The sequence below is a fragment of the Pteropus alecto genome, unplaced genomic scaffold (genome assembly GCF_000325575.1).
Source record: "Pteropus alecto unplaced genomic scaffold, ASM32557v1 scaffold3, whole genome shotgun sequence".
Classification (NCBI taxonomy): Eukaryota; Metazoa; Chordata; class Mammalia; order Chiroptera; family Pteropodidae; genus Pteropus; species Pteropus alecto.
In genome coordinates this window covers 43,152,212-43,178,560 of record NW_006442484.1, presented here as the reverse complement: position 1 = coordinate 43,178,560, position 26,349 = coordinate 43,152,212, and the positions used below count along the sequence as shown (strand labels likewise).

At 35.5% G+C, this 26,349-nt stretch overlaps 1 protein-coding gene across 3 annotated transcripts in view; it reads right to left on the bottom strand.

The window, feature by feature from the left end:
* The window catches only part of PDK1 (pyruvate dehydrogenase kinase 1), a 31,861-nt gene extending 5,518 nt beyond the window's left edge, over window positions 1–26,343 (bottom strand). The window contains exons 1-11 of one of the 3 annotated variants that reach the window (XM_006921197.2): window positions 26,145–26,343; window positions 24,197–24,338; window positions 21,685–21,756; window positions 19,409–19,593; window positions 19,023–19,118; window positions 17,973–18,050; window positions 16,666–16,767; window positions 16,417–16,493; window positions 14,555–14,653; window positions 4,988–5,098; window positions 1,601–1,714 (exon numbers count right to left, since the gene is read on the bottom strand). In XM_006921197.2, coding sequence (XP_006921259.1) covers window positions 1,601–1,714; window positions 4,988–5,098; window positions 14,555–14,653; window positions 16,417–16,493; window positions 16,666–16,767; window positions 17,973–18,050; window positions 19,023–19,118; window positions 19,409–19,593; window positions 21,685–21,756; window positions 24,197–24,338; window positions 26,145–26,340 — 1,272 coding nt within the window. In that variant the 5' untranslated portion in view covers window positions 26,341–26,343. The remainder of the gene's footprint in view (window positions 1–1,600; window positions 1,715–4,987; window positions 5,099–14,554; window positions 14,654–16,416; window positions 16,494–16,665; window positions 16,768–17,972; window positions 18,051–19,022; window positions 19,119–19,408; window positions 19,594–21,684; window positions 21,757–24,196; window positions 24,339–26,144) is intronic. The other 2 variants (XM_025039337.1, XM_006921198.2) reach the window with 2 other exon arrangements.
* Window positions 26,344–26,349: the final 6 nt, after the last annotated feature.

The window sequence follows — 26,349 nt, the reverse complement described above, 5'->3', positions numbered from 1 at the left end:
GAAGAAATACTTTTTTTTAGTATAGTCACTGTACTTTAAAAAATTCAACATATTATCATCAATAAATATAAAACTATGTCTAAGGCATCTTGGCTTTTTCATGAACCATTCGTGGCCCTGGGTTTGATCCTGTGTCCTTTCCTCCTCCTATTAAAGTCACCAATTTCAGTTATAACATATATGATTTCTATATCACACATAATTTCAGTTTCCAACATATCATTACATTAATTCACTATCCTATTTCAGCTTCCTGTAAATCACTGGAACCTGAGATAAACTATCGTTCTCATTATCTTCTTCAAGTTGGGATATTTCAGTAGAATTCCAACCTTAAGCCACAGGCATTCCCCAAGATGTAGAAAATATTGAACTGTAAACTTCATTCTGATAATGCTAAGGAAAGTCTTTGAAGTTGATGATTTTAATGATTCTATAAGACTTCCTGCCATCTATTTCTTCCAAAATGGAACTAAAATCCTTTCACTTACATATTCTTTTTAACTATGCCAGAACTGCCAGCACCCCTTGATTTTTGGCTGGATCAAAGATGTTACATTTAATGATAAAAATACTGCCTCATGTTGCCCTTTTTAAGTCCCTTACAATTGAGATTTTTTTTTTTTAAAAAAAGAACTATTATCTTGAAAGAATTTAACCTTTTCAGTTAAATTTATTTTTTCCAATATAAAGTCTTTGGCATTTCCTATAAAATCGGTGCCATCTAGTGGCCAGGACAAGAAACTAGAGTCATTAAATTAGGTGCCAACAGCCCACAGCTTAAACCAATCTAGTGAACAGATGAGGCTCAGGGCTCTCCATCCCTGTAAAATATACTGATCTCTGCATAAACACATGGAACGTCCTAGGCCAGTAGGCTCAGTGCTTCTGCTCCTACCAGGTGAGCTATAGGCTTACCAAGAGTCACCTGTGCTTGTTCTCAAATCTATTTATGCAAGTCCATCTGTCATTGTAAATACAAAATTTAATCAAGCATTACTTAAACAAAGTGCCAAAATAAATGAAGAAGGTTCTTTGAAAACTAAGATGAATGCTTTGGAAAGATTTATGAGAAATGTCACATAAAAAGTGCTGTCAAATCAGAGTCGGAAGACATCTGTAAAGGACTGCATAAAAATCAAAAATAATTATGTACTTAGTTGTTTCTTTACAGAAACCAAAAAGAAAAAAAATATATGCATTCTGATGTACAGCTTCTGCAAGAAAGATAACTAAAGCTTTAGTCTCCAGATCCATATACAAAGAAAAGGACTTGGCAGTACATCAAAAGACTGGTGGATATACGTCCATTAATGTGTTTTATGTAAAAATTAAAATTGTAAGTTATAAACTTTTTATGATTCCCCACTTTGACCCAATTTTTTTTCTATTAACAACCATAGTCCTGATCATTATAGATAAGAGCAGATCTTTTCCCACAGTCAAGAAGATCATTTGTCAAAATAGATGAGGTCCTATGTAAAAAGCCATATACTTTTAACAACATGAGGTAGAGGAAAACCTCATTACAGTTAAATACTGGCATCTTTTCTTCTAATCAAAAGAAGTCTCATTCCCTCAAGAAGACTATCATTACTACCTTAATGTAGATCACTGCGTCTGTCCCGTAGCCCTCTAGGGAATACAGCTTTAGGTCTCCTTGGAAGTATTGTGCATAAAGACGGGAGATGGGCAATCCATACCCAAAACCAGCCTGTTGCATAAAAAAAAAAAAAAAAAGAAAGAAATTCTATTCAGAAAGCCACACAGAAATACTTTTCTAATGAAAATAAATGCAACTAAGTACCCAGGGCTAGTAGAGCCTGCATCTGAGAGATCTGCTGATACTTAAGTACTGATAATGATCCACCTGAGGCCTAGCTGAGACCATTAGACGACTCTCCTCCAATCATTCAGAAGTCTTCATTTCCTATAAATGACTCGTGGGGGTCTAGAAGAAGCATGTTACTTTTCTTCACTGGCCTGCTCTAGAGTATCCCAATACTGCTTTGGGCAATATCATATAAAACATGTTCTCTCTCTTAGAAGCAAGAGTAGAAAAAGCCTTGCTGCAGCCTAAAAGATATGTCTCATGACTTCATACCATGAATGTCCAGCCTGTGCTCCACACCTGGAGAGATCCTTAATAGGTCTACTTTCTTCATTCTCACTGAAAGGTCACTTCCCTGCTTAAAATTCTTTAAAGCGCAGATCCCCCCACCCCACCCTTCACCTCCAACCTGTTGCCTTGAGATAAAAATCCAAGCTTCTAAAAAGAGCTTTCAAGATCAGGTAAGATCAGGTCTCCACCTCCCACTTTCCAGTCCAGCTGAACTAAATCTCCTGCTCTTAAGTTCCTCAAACATATCATGCTATTTTTCGCTTCTCTGTCTTTGTTCACCCTGTTCCCAGTATTAGGAATGGCCTTCTTTACCTACATAAATCCTACTGATTCTTTAATACAAAGCAAAACATTTAGATAAATGTGAAAGTTTTTTTTTTTTTTTTCACCAAGTCAGATATTCAATGACATTCTACATTACACTTTAGTTACTCTGACTCAGGAATCAGAGTGCTATAAACAAATCTGGGCTCTAGCTTTACCTGCCTCCACCATTTATTACTTGATTTTTCTAACTAGAGTTTCCTTTTGCCCCTTCAAATCAACTATGCATTCTCCACACTTCTTGCCCTGGGAGCCTGACTTGAATGGATGATGTCACTGGATTCCAGTGCGCTCTGCTTTCAGTGGGTCATGGGTCGGGCCAATGGGAAACCCAGTAGGAGTTCAGAGAGTCAAGTCAGGGCATTCACTCCCCTGCTCCCTTCCCACTGAGGTCGTGGCCTCCCTTGGGCACGGTGGGCCCCTTGATAGTAAGCAGCTGCTTCCGCAACCTTTCCTTCTTCTGGGTTCTGCTAATTTCTCCTCTTCCCTTTGATTCTGGGTGGTGACAGCTCTACTGCTGCTAGCCCTGGATTCTTGTACTATCCCTACTTGTAGCTCTGTAATTTGTCTCTTTTTAAATAAGCCTTCCTTAGTTATCATAATTTGAATGAGCTCTTTTCTGTTGGGATCCTGAATAATATGTTCATTTGTTCCAGATATGGCTCCAAACAAACTGCACAAGCAGGTGACTCAGGATCCCATGGTGCTTGATCTACTTTATCACTGCCTCTCCCTCAACCACTCCTATGGACTTGTGGGGCTTCCTCTAGGAATAGTTCACGGTGAAGAAAAACAGCATGAGCCTGGTCTACTGATGGAGCTACACTGTATGCCAGCACCAGCCAGAGTGGACTGCATTTTCACTACAATCTCTGTCATGGGCAGGAGTGAAAGTAAATCCTACCAGTGGGCAAAACTTGAGGTAGAACCCCTACATGGACTCGCAGGCAGTGGCAAACAGACTGGCTGGTCAGGGACTTTCAAAGAACAAAATTGCATAACTGATGAGGAGGTCCGAGAGAGAGGAACATGGACGGTCTTCTCTGAATGGGCTTACAGTGTGAAGATATTCCGTCCATGCAGATACCCACCAAAAGGCAGTCACATAGAAGAAGTGCTCAGTAATCAGGCAGCAAGACGACCCCTCCTGTGGGTGTTAGGCAGCCTTTCTCCAGCTGCCCCAGTGCTTGCTTACTGGGTCCACTTACAAACTGGTCATGACACCAGGAAGGAGGCTCTGAAAGAGCTTAACAACAGTCTTCCCCTCAGTAAGGCTGTGTATATACATAGGGTAGCCTGTGCCATGGCAAGCCTCCCGTTTTCTTAAAAATTCACATCCTAAATTTTACATCCTAAACAAACACATGGCATTTACTGTGTGCCAGGTACTATACAAAATATTTTTACATATGTTAACTTACTTAATCCTCACAATAACTCGATTTTTAAAGTTAGGAAAATTGTGGTTTTAAAGGGTAAAGAATTTGCCCAAAGCTACACAGCTAGGATGTGGTAGAGTCAGAACTAGAACCAGTCTGGACTGAGTCTAGACTAGTATGCCATGCCACTCTCCAGAAAAATTCTACAATATTTGTTTACTAGAGAAGCAGTATATCCCATGTCTCCCCTTACTTCTTAGGATAAAATCAGAATCTAATAAGATGCTCATGTTTATTATTGACCTTGTCTGTCCCTTGGCACATGGATGCCTACCCTCAGTGCCATGTATCTCAAGGTGAGAAGCACATTGCTAGAGCATTTAAAAACTATATTATAATTGTAGCTACAGAATTTATCTGCCTAACAGGTAAAACTATTAGAATGAAGTTCTTTTAGGAACTTTCTAGATAGAGTCTAAAAAGGATTTACATTATCTTGTTTCATCATGTTACAGTGTAACTGTGTACATGCCAGATAACTTTCAAAGCCTGGAAGAACAGTTCTTCCAGAATTACAGCTCAGATTTGGCAAAGCGCTTTTCTGGGGTTTGGAGGACAAGGATGGAGTCAATTCAAAAGCTAATCTTATTAAACCTGAAAATAGGTGACCACAATCAATAAAAAATACCAGCAAAACAATGATAATTTGAGCCATTTCCAGGTTGGTGACTAAACTGATCAGAACCGTAGTTTTATTTCTGAGTCTAGATATGAGAGCTTCCTAATTGTAAGTACCTGAGGGGAAAAAATCAACACTGACAATAAATCAGTGTGGACCAAATACCACTAAAACTGCTACTTTAGTCTTCACATTAGAAATAGTATATCAAAATGTGGTTTACCACATGAAAACTACTCATACGTCACTATCAAGCTTGGCAATGAAACCTCTAAAACAATACTTTGTTTTGTGCTCTTTGATTAAAAGGAAAAAAAAAAAAACAAAAAACAAAGGCTGTTGAAATTTAGAGGAATTTTTTTTTTCTAATAGCTTCCCTTCTTGCATGTGGTGTAGCCTACATGATGGCTCACCTGATTTATTTGGTAACTGATTTTTTTTTTTGGCAATTCACAAAACCACACTTCATTCTTGATCACATACCAGGGGTGCTGCTCGAGATGTCTCGACACGAGGCCGGGGTGCCGTTGAGTACATGTAGTTGAAGAGTCTGTCAATTTTCCTCAAAGGAACACCACCTCCTCGGTCACTCATCTATGATGAGAAAGGACCGTGCACTATGACCAAGTCCCAGAAACAGCAAAATACCAATGCGTGCGTACTCGGCATCACAGTTTAGCAGCTGGCTGGAGAGCACAGCTTTTCAAAACAAATACCACACAATCCACAATCCGAGCCGTGAATGTAAACACTTCCCTCACTGCTGGACTTAACACAGCTCCTCATGGTGAGGGATTCTAACACATAATAAACTCCATCATAATGCAAATTCAGTGTGTGACTTTGTGTATATTTATTGAAGTTATACTGATAGTGTGATGAGGACAGAATGTAGCATAAACTAAACCTACCCTAGACGTAAGAATAAATTTGTTATTCCTTCCCAGGGGGCAGTTTGGCAACCAGATGAAAAATGTACAAACCTTTTGCCCCAGCAATGTTTAATCCTAAAAAAATAATCAGAAAGGTATGCAAAGAATATGTGAGAATATCCATCATAGCACTATGGAGAAGAGCTAAAACTGGATTACAACCTAAACAGGGGACTATTTAAATTAATGTATATTCTAAAATAGGATACTATTTAGCCATTAAATATTATGGAGAACTGTATTTGGCATTTGAGATGTTCACAAAATATTGTTAGGTAGTAAAAGTTATGAAGAAGCACTTATATTCAAATTTTGTAAAAATTTTATTTAAAAAGTCTAATGATATATAATTTTATTCTCTACAGAATTATGAGTGATTTTCTTTGGAAGTTTTAGGTTTCTGAATTTTTTTCACAATTACTTTTATTATGGAAAAAAAGTATAATTTTCATATCTAGGGAGAAAAAAACAGAACCACTTAATTGTGTTTTAGTCACAGACATTTTACAGCAAAGACTCCCAGACAACTTTTTGGTGAGTTTAAAAGGTACATAAGTTTTTTATGTATCTTATTATTCTTACATCATTTTCCAACTCAAATCATATGGTAGGCCAGATTTAATAATTTATTTATAGATTGTCTTCATTTTGTTTTCCTTCACAGTTAACGCGTACTTATTTTCCTAGTTATCGTATACCTTATACTCTACTCTATTATTGCCATTTTCTTTTGTTACAAAATCTGAATTGATTCTCCTAACTATCTATAATATTAACAGACTTGTTATATATAAACAAGTATGTTTTTAACATAGGCATATAGATATGCAGAGATAAAAAAAACAGTACTGAAATGATATGCATTAAAAAGTCAATAGGCTGGATGGCGTATAGTTGAATTTTTATATTGTCTTCAAAAATCTTTACAGAATGCATATAAAGTAAATCCTCATCATTTAATGTCGTCAGTAGGTTCTTGGAACTGTGGTGAAATGACATATAAGGAAACCAATTTTACTGCAGGCTAACTGATATAAACAAGACATAAGTTCCTACAGCACCTCATCAACATTATAACTAAACAATGTTAAATAATGTTATTCGAAGACCTGCTGTATATTACTTTCATAATGGAAATTACATAACTATTTTAATTTTTAAAATAAAAATCTGCTTTGAAATACCATTTGAAGACTTGCCTCTGATATATCTATATTTAGATAATTACAGTATAAAAATATACAAGGACCTTATTAAGAACTTGTGTGTAGTATTAGGCTTGAAATTGTTCTTGGCCATAAATTCAAAGCCCTGTGCGGAGATTTATTTTAGTAAGATGAATAAAGCGCTCTGGATATTTTCTGTGATCTATCAATTTGTTAATTATTCATCCTTTAATTTAATGCTCTGCTGCACATTCGCTGGTAACATGAGTAAGAAGTGTTAGAGTTCTGTAAATATTAACTAAGTAGACAACAAATTGGAATAGATATTAAGATAAAATGGTAGAATTTAAAAAATATTTTCTGGTTTTCCTCAACCTGCTGGCCAAAAATACTATAGCATCCAGCAGGTGTAAAACAAGAACGATTTCTAGCCATAGGCTAGTATGAGAAAAGCGGAGAGTGGAGCAGGAAGGACAGAGGTGACTCAGAGAGATTTCTTATTACAGGTGAAGAGGGTAAACTAAGCCAGAGAAATATAGTTAAAAACTGATAAAAAGTAACTTCCTTTGCTTTGCAGCCAAAAACACAATAAAAACTGGAACCACCAGATTTTCAAAGTAGCCGAAAGAGTTTCCAAGAGAGTTATGAGATATTATACCAGAGGATCTGAGTTCTTTGGGAAAAGGGAGGAAGGAGATAATGGGAGGGAGGGAGGAAGGGAGACAGACAGACATTTGGTCTGTGTATATTTAAGACAAGAATGGCACTCTGATGATAAGTACATTGAGAAAGAGATATGAAAATTAAACAAAAAAATCTTTGATTAAGTTAATTGGAAGAAAAAAATCTAGACTTGTGGGAACATAAGCCTATGCCAAGGAAAAGGAAAGAGATTTTGAAAGAGGTAGGTGTTGGGGAGTAATGTCAACAGGAAGGCTGAAGAAGAGAACTTTGCCAATTATTTTTAAAGTTTTCTCTTCCATGCATGAAATTACCACTTCTCTTGGTCATCTAACCAAGAGTTACCATCCCTAACTTCCTGTGCCCCATAACACTGGGCTCCCTGGGCTAATTTATGTAAATTTCAGGTCCAAGGGAAATGAACTACTGCTAACCTGATGACAGCTCTGAAGGCAGGAAATTTACTAACCCTTAACTCACCCAGAGCTCTTCAAGTATCTTACTCAACAGCTTTTTCAATGTCGAGTTTATAAAATCACCAACAGAGAATAAACCAAGCAAGACATTCATATTTTAATTTAAAAGACATGTGGCTACAACACTTACATTATTTACTGAAGAAAGACCAAACACAAAATCTGAGAGCAGCTAGAGTTCTAAAACACTTCTAAAATAATTTCATAGGATTTTCAGTAGAAAGATACAAGGTGAAAAATGTCAATAATATGAACTGAAAGAATAGAGAAAAAACCCAGGCCTTGATCTTGAACGTCTAGGGTAAGTGATGGAGATGAAAGCTCTACTGAAAATAGTTAAAGCAAGCATTTACCCCATCATAACAAGAACGGATGCAGTCATGTGATCTTGAATGTGAGGAAGAAGAGCAATAGGTAGAGGCAAAGCCCTATATTCAGGTAGGGGTTTCACAGTGGCTTCCAGAACATTCTGTTCAAGATCCTTATGAACCTTTAACAGCTTTATTGAAATACAATTCACATATCACACAATTCACCCATTTAAAGTATACAACTCGATGTTTTTTTAATATATTCACAGACATGTACAATCATTTACACAGTCAATTTAGCATATTTTCATGACCTCAAAAAGAAACTCTTGGATTCTTTATTGATTACACTCCTAAGCAATCACTAATCTACTTCTCGCTCCTTTATATTTGCCTATTCTGGATATTGCGTAAAAATAGAATCTTATGATACGTGACTTTTTGTAATTGGTACATGTTGTAGCATAGACCAATACTTCATTTTTTTTATAGCCAAATAACATTCCATTGGATGGATACATCACATTTTGGTGATCTATTCATCAGCTGATGGATATCTAGGCTGTTTTTAGTTTTTGGCTGTTGTGAATAATGCTGTTATAAACGTCCACATGTAAGTTTTTGCTTGAATCTGTTTTTAGAGTATATACATACCTAGAAGTGGAAATGCTGGGTCATTATGAACCTTTCTTTACACCAAATTATCTGAGCAAAGCCTGTCTACGAGCACAGAACAAGTCTCTGCTGAGTGTCTAGGAGCTCAGTGAACCCTGACTCATGCAGAGATGGATGATCACAAGTAGTGAAAAGCATTGGCATCAGTATGCTTAAGCACAAGGAACAGAAGCAGAAAAAGGTACAAGAAAGATCATGCTGTAGCATAACTAAACCCCAAAACAGAAGACATATGGGACTTATTTTGAATCAAGTAAACTTAGTGGGCAAGTAGCTGACACATAACTAACCAAAAAATAGACACACATTAGCATCTGGGCTTAAAAAAAGTGATGCAATCACATTACTTTTTCAGCAAACAGATGGTACTGCCATATATTTATTTGTGCCTCACTGTTTTAAACGAACAGCCAAGAGAGATAAACAGAAAAAAGAAATTCAGAGGTAACACTGCAGATAGCAGAGATATACTAATTTTTGAGAAACAGCAGTCATTAATATCCTCAGTCATAAAAGAAGATAAAACAAAAAATAAGATAAAACTAGAACAGAATACCATAAAAAAAGGATAAGAAAAAAAAAAGGAGTTCTTGGAAGTCTGTAAGATAGAGAACCTAAAAATTCAATAGAAGGTCTAGTAATTTAAAGTCAAGGAAATCTCATAGAGTAGAATAAAAAGTTAGAGATGACAGGAGAAAAAAGATACAAAAAAATAGAGGATCATTTCATGAAGCCCAACATCCTCCAAATATGACTACCAGAAAGAGAAACAGTAGGGAAGAAAGTATCAAGGAAACAGTAGAAATTCTAAATTCTAATGAGCCTAGCCCAATGAGTAAGAAAAGGCCCATGCAAAGTTATACCATTATGAAATTTCAGAACAGAGCTGAAGACATTAAAAGCTTCAGTTAAAGCAAAGAAAACAACAAAACTTCACAATTAAAAGTGGTCACATACAAAGGAAAGGGAATTGGAATAAGCATAAGTCTTCTCACAAGAAATAGCTGGAATGATGTCAGCAAAAATAGTTACAAAAGTTCCAAAAAAGTCTCTCCTCCATCAAAGCACCAAAACAGAGCAAAAACTGTCAGAATCAACTTTGTTCAGCTCTGGAAATTAACTGAAGTCTTGCAGCAATCTTGGGAGCACGTAGTCAAGAAAAACAACAGTGAGATTCATGATGTTTTAACTTGGTTTATTCGCATCTCCATCAATATAATATTCAATCAGAGTGAAATCTGCAGCCCGGTGCCACTGGACAGGCAGGCTGTTTTTTTCTGACTTGATTCTGAACTCCCAATGCAAAACGTCTTGCAGCATCTACTCCCCATCATCAGAAACATTTGTCAAAAATAGAGGTATAATCTGAGGGCTGCCTAAGGCAGTATACAACAGCTAAGGCAAACAATAGGCTAACCAAAAAACTTAATAGGAAAAGCCTGGGAAATGAGATGTTGTCCATAGGGGGTTAGAAAAATCAGGGATATCCTGAGAATCCAGAAAATCACGTTCATGCCCAGTACTATGCTCGTGTTCAAGAAAAACCTGAGAGGGTCCTAAGTTTTCACCTCTGACTCACCTTGAGGCTCTGTATAAGCAGGGCCTAAAGGTTAAATAGAATTAACATTTTCAAAGTGCTCAAAGACTAACAATCAAGAATTCCATATCCAGTAAAATTTTTCAAAAACAAAGGACAAATGAAGACATTCTCAAAAGCAAAAATTGAAAGAGTTCATCATTGGTAGATCTGTCCTATTAAGAAATATTAAAGGGGATCCTTCAGCCTGAAATGAAAGAACACTAGACAATATATCAAATCCACATGAAGAAAGAAAGAGCATCAGAAAAAGTAACTACATAAGTAAATATAAAGGATAGTATAAGTGTATTTTTTATTTGTAATATTTTTCTATCTTGTTTGAAAGACAAAACTGCATAGATCAATAATTATAATAAATCTGTGTAGATGGACGTACAATATATAAAGATGTATGTTTTATGATGATAACAGCACAAAAGATGGGAAGTGGAAGAGAAAGGACCTATATAGGAACAAAGTCTGTATATACTATTGAAATTAAGTTGGTTTAATCTGAACTAGATTTTTATAAATCAAGATATTAATTGTAATCCAAGGACAACAATTAAGAAAACAGACAACTCAACAGGAATAGCTGGATACTTCAATTCCCCACTTTCAATAATGGGTATGACAACTGGACAGACGAACAAGGAAATAGAAGATTTGAGCAACACTATAAACCAATGAAGCCTAACATCTATCTATAGAACACTCCATGCAAGAATAGCAGCACACTCATCTTATCAAACAAACATGGAACATTCTCCAGAATAGACCACATGTTAGGCCATCATACATGACTCAATAAATGTAAGAAACAGAAAATTTGAATAGACTCATAACAAATAAACCAATTGAACTAGTAATCAAAAATCTCACAATGACAAGCTCGGGCCCAGATAGCTTCAATGGTAGATTCTAGCAAATATTTAAAGAAGAATCAATACCAATCCTTCACAAACTTCTAAAATATAGAAAAGGGGAACAGTTCCCAGAGCATTCTAAAAGGCCGGCATTACCCTGATGCCAAAACCGATAAATACTCTTTATGAATATCAATGCAAAAATCCTCAATAAACTAAAAAAAAAAAAAAAAAGGTTGGATCAACACACAAAAATCAATCACTAAAATATACCAAGTGAAGTCCAGGATAAAGAACAAAAACTACATGATCACCTTGATTTATATAGAAAAAGAATCTGACAAAATCCAAATCTTTTCATGATAAAAATACTCAACAAACTAGGAGTAAAAGGGAACTTTCTCAACTAAATAAATGGTATCTATGAAAAACCAGCTAATGTGCTTGCTTCAGCAACACACATACTATGAAAAATCAACTAACGTTATACTTAATGATAAAAACTAACTACTTCCCCCAAGATCAGGAAAAAGACAAGGATGTCTCCTGTCTCCATTGCCATTCAGCATTGTACTGGAGGTTCCAGCTATACGAATTAAGCAAGGGCAAATAACCCAGAATGGAAAGAAAGAAGTAAAATTATCTCTATCTGCAGATGACATGATCTTATACATAGAAAATCCTAAGAAATCCACAAAAATTATTAGAACTAATAAAGGAGTTTGGCAAGGTTGCAGGATACAAAATCAGTACACAAAAAATCAGTTATATGCCTATACACTAGCAATGAACTGCATAGATCAATAATTATACATCCAAAAATGAAATTAAAAGAACAATTCCATTTATAATAGCCCCCAAAATAAAATATTTAGGAAAAAAATTTAACAAAACAAGTACAAGACATATACTGAAAATCACAAAACATTGTTGAAAGAAATTAAAGAAGATATAAGTGGAAAGAGCCTGTGTTCATCAATTAGAAGACTTAATTGATATACACATTGAATGCAATCCCTACCAAAACTTTTTTTTTTTTGCAAAAAAAACCTCCTGTTTTTTGCAAAAATTGACATACTGATACTAAACTCCTTATAAAAATGCATGGAACCCAAAATAAGACAACACAATCTTCAAGTAGCAGAAAAAAGTTAGAAGACTCACACTTGTCAAGTTCAAAACTTACAACAAAACTCTAGTAATCAAGACAGACATAAATAAGACATATAGAATAGAATGGAATAGAATTAAGAATTCAGAAATAAACCCATACATTTATGAGCAATTGATTTTTGACAAGGCTGACAAGAAAATTCAATGGAGAATAGTTTTTTCACAAATGGTACTAGGACAACTGGATATCTACATGAGAAAAAAAGACCTATCTCAAACCTTTTATAAAAATTAACTCAAAATGGATCAAAGACCTAAATGTAAAAACTAAAACTAAAATTCTTAGAAGGAAACAGGTGCAAATTTTCATGACTTTGGATTAGGCATGTGACACTGAAATCAGATGTGACACTGAAAGGGCAAGCAGTAAAAGAAAAAACTAGAATAATTAAAATCCCTCAAAATTAAAAACTTTTGTGTTTCAAAGGACACTATCAAGCCACGGAATAGAATATCTGCAAATCATATAGCTCATCAAAGACTAGTATTTATAACAGAAAATAGAACTCTAGCAACTCAACAATAGACAAATACCATTTAAAAACAGAGCAAAGGATCTTAATTGATATTATTTCTTTAGCTACGCAAATGGCCAATTAGCACATGAAAAGATGCTCCATGTCATCCATCATCAGGGAAATGCAAGTCAACCACAATGAGATATGACTCATACCCACTAGAACAGCTATAAAAACTTATAATAACAAGTGTTGGCAAAGGATGCGGAAAAACTGGAACCATCATACATTGCTGGTGGGAATGTGAAATGGTACAGCACTTTGGAAAAGTTTGGCAGTTCCTCAAAAGTTAAACATAGTTACCAATAAGCAATTCAACAACTAGGTACATAATAAGAGAATTGAAAACCTATGTTCACAGAAAGATTTCTGCATGAATGGCAGCATTATTCATAATAAATGAAAAATGAAAACAATCCAATGTCCATCAATTTGATGAATGGATAAACGAAATGTGTTATATCCACACAAGAGAGTATTTTTCATCCATAAAAAAGATGAAGTATGGATACGTGCTATAACATTATACTAAATGGAAGAAGTTAGTCACAAAGGACCACATACTGTATGACTGCATTTTTCTGAAATGTGCTGAATAGAGAAATACATACACAGAAAGTAGATTACTGATTACCAAGGACTGGGGAGAAGGGAAAATGGGGAGTGACTACTAATGGGTACTGGGGTTTTTCTTGGGAGTGACAAAAATGTTCTTAAATTAGACAGTGGTATGGTCACACAACCTTGTGAATGGACTAAAAAAAAACAAACAAACACTGAATTATTTACTTAGATAAAAAAGGAACAGTAGATGACTTTAAAATTCTGCAAGATAATTATTTTCAATCTAGAATTCCATGTGTGAACTTAAACACTGAGAAATGGCAATTGAAGCTGGGTCGGGGAGAGAAGGTAATTAGAGAAGGTAATTAGCTATGAGAGAGCTAATTCCTCAGCTACCGTAACAGAAAGCTAATATTTGTCATTTAAAATTTTTGAATTTCAGAAATAGCAATATGAAAATACTACTTAAAAATATAGCGATAAATCCAAGAAGAAATAACTGAAGGACTGAGTAGTAACCCACAAATGGCCAGGAACTGACATATTAGCGTTTTATGCCCTCTGCACTTATTACTTTAAAACGAAATTTTAAATGATTATTTAAAAAAGAGAAACATCACCTACTCTAAGAAACTGGGCTATCTGGACAATGTAGTGAAAAATGCCTGGCACTGCGGTCATTTATCCGCCTTGTAACCATGACCTAATCACTGTCTTAGTTTCCTTACCTGTGCTCCTAACTAAAGAGTTATGAGAATCAAAATAATTAAAAGATTGAAAAGCACTGTTTAAAAATGAAAAATTATGTACTATCTACATAACACTGCAAATATCTAAATATTTTAGATTTTATTTATCAAAGTAGATATCAAAGCGGCTATTCATGATCACTGCTAAAATGTCTGTGTCCAGGTTTTATTTTAACTCGAATCACCTGAAATAGGGACCAGACTAGAAACAGACTCAGGACAATTCCATAATCTGCCCGATAAATGAAACAATGTGTTTATTAGCTATTAGGGATTAGATTTCTTTCTCCTAAGATTATGTCTTCTAGAAATTATGTGCATTCTTGCACATCAATTTAAAAAAACCCAAAGAACATTTACCTTCACAGTCAAATCCTCATGACCCAGTGTGATATGGACTTGAATAGGTGGGTAAACACCTTTGTCAGCATGGTATTCCATGGTTGCTCTCATTGCATTCTGAAATACATTAGGGATACATTAAAAATACAACTTAAAAAAAAGAGAAACTAATTTTAATTTTCAACTATGTATGCACTACTAATTTAAAAAATTTTAATTTGATGGAAATATGCCAAAGAATCATAATTCTTATCACCATATTTAAAGAATTACTTTAAAAAAAAAATTAAGTCGGTTTTGGGGTTTTGGAGGACTTGTAAGATATTTTGATTTAAAGATTCCAACCAAATTTTGCATATTTTGCAAAACCAGATGTCTCAACATTTTTAACTAGTTTATAATAAAGCAGAAAATTCTATCCAAATACCTTTATAATTTAGTAGGTAACAGGCAAAGCTTATTTTTGAAAATTTCATCTGTTTTTAAGACCCATTTTAACTGTCATAAATTGCTTTTAGAAAAAATATTTTTTTCATATACTATTAACAGCAGTGGTCTAATTATGTAGAAATGAATCCAATTTACCACTAGTCTGAAACTAAGGATATTACACTGTAAAACAGTTGTGATCAATTTCTAAAAGACAAAGGATACATGCCAACACATCAAAAGCACTAAATGATAACATGCCATGTGGCTTTGGAGTAGAAATTGATAAGACTGGATGAAGTTAAAAAGGCAAAGGACAGGACCGAATTTGGCAATAAGGGTGGCCCTGGCACAGCAATCAGAATCGAGTATCCCTGAGGAGGAAATTCTACCCTCTCTACCAAAGGCCATTTAAGACTAGGTTCCAGATGGAAGCCATTATTAGCAACATTATGTAAAATCTCTTATGTAATATGGTAATGTTTCTTTTATTGAGTATCATGGAAAATAAGAACTTTATGTGACTGAAATATCAAGGAAAAAATTAGTTTTAATCATTTACATGCCAATTGCTAAACCACTTTAGATTTTTGGAAGGTATTAGATATGTTCTTGCTATATTAGCATAAAAGAGTATTCTTGAACTCTTGCTGTTCTAAGACATTCAGTCAGTTTTTCTCTGTTTCAGTGTGTTTTTCTTTTTTGTGATCAGGCTGAAAGCCACCTCTTCCCTCTTCTAGTTTGCTGCTGGGTAAAGACATGTTAACTAAAGTAAGAGAGACTACGGGCTTGATTTAGGGTATCATACCACTCCTCATCACTCACTTTCCTGTCTACCAGCAAGTGTGTTGGGAAAAAAAGTATTCTCAACATTACCAGCATAATTTAGTTTTCAAAAATTGTTGTGAAGAGTAAATGTAACATGAGAAGCCCTGTAAGTCAATATAAATGACTTTCTGAAAAAAAGCATACATCAGTGGGAGTGTGGTCCATTAAGGGTAGAAAGTTGAGAATCATTCTTCTAAATATTTTGTTTCATAAAAACATAAACATAACTTTATTAAGCACCTATAATGTGCTACCATTGTACTGGACATTAAGTATGTTATTCCCAATTGTCATAATAACTTGGATAATATTATCTTTATTTTACAGAAGAGGAAACTGAGGCTCAGAAAGGTTGAATGACTTGCCCAAGGTCACACATTTTAAGTGGCAGAACTGGAATTCAAACGAGGTCTTTCTGACTCCCAAGTCTGAACTTACAAACACACTGAGGTTCCGATCAGTGCTGACAAAAGGCTGATCTCCTGCAATGTGACATGATACTCAACATGAAATGACATCTTTTAATGAAACTGAGGAAACGACAATAGAGTATGTAACTTCCAGAACAGACTCCTAACCTCAGGAAAGGACTGATAAAGGTTATGTAATACTATTTTACAAACCTTGAAAAGTTCAAACACCATGTGATAGAGATGGGATGGTACATAAACCACTTGTATTGGCTGTCCTGGTGATTTTGCTACAGAGCAGAAGAAAAAAATATAAAAGTACAGAGAGATGTGCTTAAAGCATTTCAAAGAATATATTGTGTAGCGATGAAAAGAAAACATTTACTATGGAGGATAGCATCATTTGGGAGAGAATTGCCACACCAGTTCTTCACTGTATTAGTGTTTGAACCCCATGCTCACCTAGATTAATAACTGATGGTGACAATATGAGTCCCGTAGTCATTCTTGCAATCCTGCATAATAATCTAACCAACCCATCTTCACATTCTTCTCTATGATGGTCTTTTTAAAGGACATGAACCTTAAGGTCAGAATTTTACTTTCAAAAAAAAAAAAGTGTTACAGTCTATATAAATTCCAAGGGTCAACTCATATACATTTTTTTTTTAACCATTCTTTAAATGTTTCACCCAGGTAGAACGTCTTCTGTTTTAGAAAAACATGATACTTAAGCTAGTATCAATTTATCAAGGAATGCTAATTTTACACTCAAACATTTAATAGGAGCCCCGGTAGGGCTTGGGGGCAGATAGTATGTAAAACAGAGCCTTTGGCAGAGCAAAGGAGTTAAGACTCACCATACCCTAGGATTCCAATGCAGCCAATAAACTGGACTCTCCTCTGAATAAACCGTTCCTTGGGAACATGGATGGGATATCTGGGAACTGCTCACAGTAGCTCAGGTTCTCAAGCTATCACTTATACACTGTGATTCTTATTTAATGACTGGTGCCATTATGAACCAAAAGAGTTAATATAGCTTTAAAAAAACACCCAGCAAATCTATTTTCAACTGGGTAACTTCTTCCATTGTTCTCTCACTATAAGGTCCAGAATATGACTGAGTTAAAGCCTGTTTAATATTATTCTTATTAAAGGGCCATGTTAACTTAGGAAATGTTTTTTTACCTCCACCAAACTACCCTGGCTGTAGGAAAAACAGTGAGACTCATCAATCTTCCAAGGTATCTAAACCTTTTTTGTCCAAAAGGCACTAAACAAGGGTGAAAAAAACCATAAGAGATAAATGGATTCTTAAATAAATGAGCATCTTCTCTCCTTTACGCCTCCAATCTTTTTACTTCCCTAACAATAAAAAGTGATTTACAACTCAGGAATTAAAAATCTTAAAGGATAAACCTTATATTACTGAAGCGTATATAAAAGTCAAATGTAATTTTCTTGGCATCATTTTTTTCTATAACTAACTAGAAAACCAAAGATAAGCAAAGAATCAACATTATCAATTAAAAATAAGAAAAATGGGGAAGAAATAGCTAAAATGTCTTTCAGAAAGAATCCAACGAACTATACACACCACCCCCCACACACACATACTTTTTAACATTATTGCTCTCCCTCAGCTTTCATATCTCATGAAGTAGTTGATGAAAAATCTTTTTATATTAAAACGAGTCTAAATTCTATAATTCTTTCTCAAGTAATCATAACACTGATCATTGAGGAAAAGATAACATCAGGCTTACCATTTAGTTCTTCGAGTTCTAGTTCGGGAGAGTTAATATAATACAAATCACATAGACGCCTAGCATTTTCATAGCCATCTAGTATGAATCAAAACAAAAAAAGCATTAAGTTTACATGCATTAAGATGACAGCAGTATTGACAAATGAGATTTTAAAACTTTCTATAGAAGAAAATACACTTTAACAATCTTAGTTTAGGGAAGGTCTTTTTAAGTATGGCATGACAAAGCCTAATAGCCATAAAGAAAAAAATAACAGCTATGATTACCAAAAATTTAAAACATCTGTATAGAAAAAGACACCATAAAGAAAGTTAAAAAAGAAAAAGAAAGAAAAAACAGCAGACTAAGGAAACTATTTACAATATATACAACAAACATTTAGAGTTGGTGAAGGGTTATTGTTTGATTATTTGATGTTTTTTGGGGGGTAGCAAAATTTTAAATGTATATTAAATGCTTTAATTCTAGGAACCTTGACTTCTAAAAAACTAGCAAAAGTCAGTAGCCATCTAAAGATGTTCACTGCAGTACTGTTGATAAAAGAAAAAATTAAAACAACCTAAACATGCATCGACAGGAGGATGAATTAATACATTCTTATATATCCATAGAGCCATTCAAAAACATGGAGTATATGCAAAGGTACTGAAAACATACAATGTCTATAAACTTGTGTTAAAATAAACATAGAGTATCCCATTTTCAAAAACAACGTTAAGACCAATAATTGTGTATGTGTATGAGAATGGTAGAAACAGAAAAGTGTGAAAAGATGCAATATTATGAATTATGGCTCCTGGTATAAGGAATTAGAAAGGGGCAGGACTTGAAATTTTTGAAAAGAAAAGTGTAGTATCACTGTACTTTGCCTAATAAAGCGTGGTATCAACAAAATATTCACCCTATACATAAGGAATAATTAACATGATAAAGCTATTTGCAAACCCATACATTTGCTCCTAACCTTTTATCTCATGATAGTTATTTTAATAGCAAGAACACGATGATTTCTGCATCCTTTCTGAAAGGAAAAATGTAAGTTTTTACCTTGAATAACTTCAACTACATTGCAATTTGGGTTTATACTTCCAATGTGTTTTCGATGAGATGGGCTTCCTTTGTTTTTCCCACCAAACAATAAAGCTATCAAGAAATAAAATATTTAAAAACAAACAAAATTAGCTAAAACATCCAATGCCTTTTCCAGATTTGAATACTGTTTCTCTATATGGTACCAAACATATTAACAAATGTTTTCCTTAAATGTAAACATAGTATTTAACATTCAGTATAAATACTTTCTTTGTATGGCAGACTACTTTTCTTAATATGCAAAAAAAGTAAAATTAATGTTCTCCTTAAAGGGAAGTTTTTTAAATAAAATATACCAACACGTTTTATTTAGCTTCTTCTCTTGACTTCCGGACACTTACAGTGCTGATTGAGTAACATTCTAATTGAAATGCGACTCATGAAGAAACGATCCAAAAAGTACTGAACATTCTGGCTGGTAACAGGATCCACCCCGAAGCTCTCCTTGTATTCGATCACACCCTGAGCCATCGTTGGAATTACATCATTGTGTCGGTTCCTGATCCGTATCACAGTATCTGTAAAGCTAAAGAAACCTGTCTCTCAAAACAGCCAAATATTTTGACAAGTAAATTTAATACTAAAATCTAAGTTTAATCAACTATACTAGGCAAGAAATCTCTAATTCAGCAAAAGGAGCATCAATGCATGTTTTCCTACACTTACGTAAATATATTTCGGATCATAAAATATATCACCTCTGTGAAGCTGTAAGGACCTCCAAAATAAAGCTTTTTAAATTTAATTATTTTCTTGGAAGTCTTAAAAGGCTGCAACAAAACAAAATCCTAAGAATGTAACGAGTTTCTTTATCCATTATCAACTAAGATCTGAGCACTTGCTATGAGTTTGGTAGTCCAGGGACACTCAATATAAGAGAAGACAGAGCACTTGCTTGCAGGGAACACAGGCTCTGCTCCGTAAGGAATGAAGATGAATGAGCCAATAAAGCCTGTCTGTTTTGGAATTATTCCCTAGGGTTCAAAGACAGCAAGAACCACTTAGAACAGGAAAGTGGGAAAGAATTCTAATTTTGTTCATCCTAAAAGTTTTAAAATGGGAAAGGAAAAGTCAACTGTCGAGTTAAAAGAAAAATTTTCAAATCATCCAGCCTTCCTATGTCTGTCATCTAGAAGATATTCTTGCATGAGTAATTTAAAGAACTAAATAAATGAGAAAATAAGTCAATTATGAAGCGAGGAAATCCAACATGTAACATACCTATCAGAATTTACACTTTCTCAAATGAGGCTTTTCCATTCAAAGACATCATCTTGAGTATTACTGATTTATTCCAATGATGCTCTCATTGCTAAAAACATTTTTGGAATTCCTAGTTTGTGATTAGCTTCAAAATCAAACTGTTAATCCAAAGTACAAACAACAAAACTCCTCAAAAACAACAAACAACTCATCATATCTAGTTACCCCTTTATTATTAGTTTATTTCACTTTTCTCTCTGTTTTAAAACTCCAAAAAGCATTATTCTGCTTGACGGCTCTGAATTACTAACCATTTCTAGGAGGTTCTATAGCATAATGTCTACTTTTAAGTAAGACTGCTTTAATCCTGGTCCTACCATTTGCTAGTTATGTGATCTTAATGTTACCTTGAATTACTTAACTTCTTTGTGCACAGATAGCATTATCACAATAGAGGTGTTTTAAAAATTAAATAACATCATTAGTATACAGTGTGCTCCATACCTAGGCACAGAGTAAATTCGTGATGTTATTTTTCTGGCTAAAATCGTGTTTAAAAAATGAAGTGTTGCCATCACCTTTAAAGACAGTCGAAATGTATAAAAGACTGAAGACAACAAAAGAGGTAGTCTTCAATTTTTGAGCAACATCCATTGGAATAAGCAGGTAACTGCCTGAGGGTACTACTTGAGTCTATCAGTTCTGATATGCTGGTTATTAAATTGATCATATTACTTACATTATCTTACAGACCACAGGTTATAAACTAGAGACCCATAGACATGCTTTTATAGACCTTCAGTATTTAAAAAAAATTTTAATTAGTTGTCAATCATTCGAACTTAGAAGATTTTACATGTTTTTATAGACCTTCAGTATTTAAAAAAATTTTTTAATCAGTTGTCAATCATTCAAAATTGGGAGATTTTACATTTAAAATCTGGAGTTGAGCTTTTCTTTAAATACACACCCAAATAATCATTTGATCTGGGCAGCATTTCTGCATGGCAATGATCGGCTGGAGCTAAGGATGGCTGTCCTTTAGATGCATGCACTCTCCAAATGAACAGTCCTTACCAGTCCCCTTTCATCACAGTGGCACTGAGGCCACATCTAGATTTCCACTGATATCACATTAGACCTATGTCCTTCTTACATTGGAGTTCAGAGGAACATGAAGTGTTTCTTATTCCCAGCCCAATTTATTGATTTATGCTACCTGCCTTGCCTGTAAGGGCTGATATAGATAAATATACTACCATATGTTCTAGAGTAGTGGGAAACTTATAATAACTTAATTAATTTCCCTAAAGTGACCCAATAGCAGGTTTAAGTTCAATACATTTCTATTTTTTAAATGATGTTTAAAGGGCACAAAATTGTGTTCAGAATAGGATCAAAATAGTATACTTACTCATAAATAGTTTTAGCGTCATCAGCACTTTTGTCCTTAAAATCAAGAAGCTCCTGAAGACTCTGGATATACCTAAAATGCAAATCAACAGGGTAAATTTGTTTGTTTGTTTGTTTTACATTTTGACAGCTCAATATCGGGGAAAAAGCTGAAAAGGTACTTCTAACTCTTCTTAATTTTTAATTTAGAATAGTGCTATAAATTATGGTTGAAGTAGGATTCTTATACCCATTCACATTTGAGCACAGTGCCTGACACAAAGTAGTAGAAAGTGCACATTTTCTCCTAAAAGCATAGGTTAAATTTGACTGAAGAATTTTAAGATTTCCTACCGCCCTTATTTTTTTAAAACTTCTATACTCCAAAATAGTTTTTAAATTCCTTAAATTTACCACTGTACATTTCAGTATAAAAACTGATTGTCATAAGAACTGAGTCTGTCACCAGTAACTATGTGACCATGGGCAAGTGACTTAACTTGTCTTAGTAAAACGTGGAGCCCAGTCCACCTTGGTCTAAGATTCCAACTTAAATCACTGTGCTTTAAAACCTTAATTTTAAATGTCTATGTCCAAACCACAAAGATTCGTTGAAAGCATACAATCTGCCACATAGTTCTTTTAAACAGAACTGAACGAAAACACAACAGTCATGAAAATGTAGGTTTTTAAATTTGTCTAACAATTTTTGGTAGCAAATCACCTGTTAAGGAAGAATCAAACAGAGGAAAGCCAAATGACTTTCTCAAGGTCATGCTACCAAGCACAATGGCATTGTAGGGCCAGAGCTAAAAACGCCTTGCTACCACTTATTGACCTTCAAGAGTGTAAGGTCTGCTTAACTGCCCTAACTCAGCAGGCATCCAGGAGCAATGAAAGCGTTTAAAAAATCTGTGAATCCATACCCTGGTTTGGAAAGCTATTCCTGATAAGCCATATGCCTCTTTGCGTTCCAAAGTCAAGTGATTCTGATATTTGCTGTTTTGCTTTAACCCTTAACTCTTTCTTCATTAGCAGGAAAAACTATGCTTTTATCCAAGAGAGATATGAATACTTATAATGTGTTAGGAATAGATCGGGTTTCAAAATGCAATATATGTCATTTTTAATGAAGTATTAAAAACGACAAGAAAAAGCCTCCAGAGAAAACTATGTTCTCCTTTATATTCCATCATAGTTCCTAAACAAATGTCTCTTACTTAAACCTCATTTACAATTGTTCTATACTTGGACTAGACAGCATCTGATTATCATACACAGTTGACTCTTGAACAACTCGTGGGTTAGAGGCGCAGACTCCCGGCCCCTCCACCCCAGTCAAAAATTCACGTGTAACTTATGATTCCCCAAAAACTTAACTACTAACAGCCTACTGTTGATTGGAAGCCTTACCAATAACATAGACAGCTGATTAACACATATTTTGTATGTTATATGCATTTTATGCTGTATTCTTACAATAAAGGAAGTTTACTGCTAGAGAAAAATATTAAGAAAAGCATAAGGAAGAGAAAATAACCTACTGTATTTATTGAAAAAAATCCACATGTATGTGGACCCGCACAGTTTAGACACTCACTGTTCAAGGGTCAACTGTATATAGCAGTCATATTTCTTTCGCTTACTTTTTAAAATTGATCAGCTTCTTGCACAAATTATAATGCCTACAAAAGGAAAGCAAGTATCTCCAGGAATCATATCTGAGAAATGTCTTGCAGCTAAATTTTTTCCATTTAAGACTGAACTCTGGCAAACTCTTCTGTTTGAAATGCATAGTGATTAAGAGAATAACTGTTAAATTAACAAGAAAGGCTGTATGTAGGTGGCCACATGTGTACATACCCTTCATACCTATACTATCATCTTTTTGAAAGAGAGATCACAGTTTCTACATGATTCCCATAACTTCTAATTGTTTAAAAAATGATAGATTTTAACTTTTGTGACATAGAGATCTACTTCAAATAAATTCAGTTTATAAAAATAAATACAGCCTTTAAAACATTTCATCATTCTGACTACAGCATGCTATAGTAGAAACAAATCTAGGTCTGAATCCTAATTCCACTATGAGTGGTATTGCCTTACGCAAAGAACTTAACCTGTAGGTACCTCAGTTTTCTCATCTGTAAAACAGAGATAATCATGTCTATTGGGCAAGGCTGTTGAAAGGACTAAAGGTAATATATATAAATCTCTCACTTCAACAAATGGTAGATATTATTATAATATAACATCTGCAGATTTTAATAACACAAATCTTAAATTTAGTGTCTGCATTTCTGTGCAGTTCTGGTTGGTCTTTGTTGTTGTTGTTGTTTGTTTGTTTGTTTCCCCAAAACCAAGCAGTTATAGAATCCAGGATTCGGAGGATAAACCCAGACACCCCAAAAAGAGAGGAAGAATGTTGCTACTACCTTACGATTCCACTAAAGAGTAAAAAGGTATTTGCTTTAACCTTCAGTAAAGTCCACAACTCCATCAAAATTGCAAACACAAGAAGAGAATCTTACCAGCTTTGTACCAATTGAACTGATGGTGTCCTGAGAAGATTATCTGGAAGAAGACTTATTTCTTTCATTATATTTGCCAATCTAACAGGCAACTCCTGCCGCAGAAACATAAATGAGGTCTTTTCACAAGCATTCACAGATCCTGAAACCAGACACGGTGGAAACAGCAGTAAGTGGAAGCCATAAGGCAGAAGCCAAGGGGCAGGGAGAAACACAGGAGTTATTTGGCCAGAAACATCAGAGGGATAGTTTCACCATAATGACAGGGTAAGTAAGGAAGAGGAGGAAAGGGATGAGATAACCCAGTCTTTAGGGCTGCGAGGCATCCTGAATGACCTTCTAATTCCTGACATTGCAATCGCTTTGCAGAGAAATAAAACTACTTTACGGTAGTCTCCATTACTTTCATCCTTACTGTGATCTGTTTTAGAACTAAGGCAATCTGAGCAAATCTGAGCAAGGTGCAGAGTTTATTTAACAGTACGACCTGTAAAACCTATACAATCTGTTGCTGCTATTATCATTTAGAACATTTGTTTCCTAACTCTAGGTTTATAAGAAGTAATACTTTGTCTAAGAAACAGAAATTTTAACATGTGCATAGGAACCAGTATACTAACTACTGTTAAGCAAAGAGTAAATGTAGAGAAAGGCTTTCAGGCAACAGAAAACAAAAAATACCAATGCCTGTTTAGCAACCATCTTCCCACGTCTTCCCCAGGAGGTCCTATTTAATTGTCTGATTCCTGGAAATCAGCCTGCTCCTTCCTCCACTCCTTAGGATGCTAAGCAGAATAATTGAAGAATATCCTTTGGCAAGCAGTTCCATTTAAGTTAAACTAAAGAGTCATATTATTTCTGCAATGCATTTTAAACTCACTCATTTAATCTTGCTGTTACAACAAGACAACTTTAGCAAAAATTAGACTATCAATAGCAGGAATTACGGTAATAAAGGAAAACATTTTCTTGTGAGAGTTGAATGCCATACTTGTGAACAAGGCCAAATTCACTCCTTAATCACACCAGTTATTTTAAAGTAAAAACAAAAACCGCGGGCTTTGAGCCAAAAAAATTTGGCACTGTAAACCACAATTTTAAGATAAAGTTGCCAACCATGCTGGTATGTCTCAAGCCCACTAGTGATCCGTTAGTGACCAAACAGCACTCACAGTGCAAAGGATTACTTTTTCCACTCAAAGTTTATGATTTTGTTATAGTCTATTAGTCTTCCCTTTCCCCCTCAGCGCCCCCATATAAGAAGTCAAAGTTAAAAGCCAAACTTTGCAATTTCTCTGCAATTTGTTGCATCCTTTCTAGAGAAAACTAGTTAGCATCCATTAAAGAATGAGAAAAGTAGATAGTCGCTTCTACAGGGGTGAAATGCGGTAAAACCCAGCATATTGTACTCATGCACTTAACACGTGCTCAAGACATTTGCAGATGATGAAATGAGCGTGCTATTGGTGGAAACACTCCAGCCAGTGACAACAAAAACATTCTATGAAACATCAGGCCAGTTATAACCTGCTTCCCCTATCTCCATGCCAATTTTATGCAATTATCATACGAAAAGGGGCATTTATCATTACTCTGCACAATCTGAACAAGACTCCCGGAGGGGTGCACACACTGCCTCTCCCCGGGGCGCTGTTGTTCAGAGGGGGCCTGGCCGCCAGCGAGGATCCGCACACGTGCGCTGCAAGGCAGGCAGTCGTTGCGCTCGAGGCCCACCTGGTTCGTTTTCAACAATACACAGTAAAACAACACACGTCCCGTTACTGACCCGGCCTGCCGGCTCCTGCACCTGAGCATAGGGATCCGCCTGCGAGGGAGAAAAGAAGCACCCAAGAGGCTGGGGGAGGGGGGAGGGAGAACGTTGAGGAAGAGGGGTGCGCAGAGGCGAGAGGGGCGGCGCACAAAGGCCCGAGGCCCGGGCCGCACTCACCGAAGTCCAGGAACTGCTTCATGGAGAGCGGGGACGGCGAGAAGCGCGCATAGAAGTCCACTTGGCCCGGAACGCCCCGTTCAGGCGCCGGGCCGGAGCCAGAGTCCGAGGTGAGGCTTCTGCTGGCGCTGGAGCGGAAGGTGCGCGGTCCTGGGCCGGCCAAGGCGGCTCCGCGCAGCAGTCGTGCCAGCCTCATGCCGAGCCC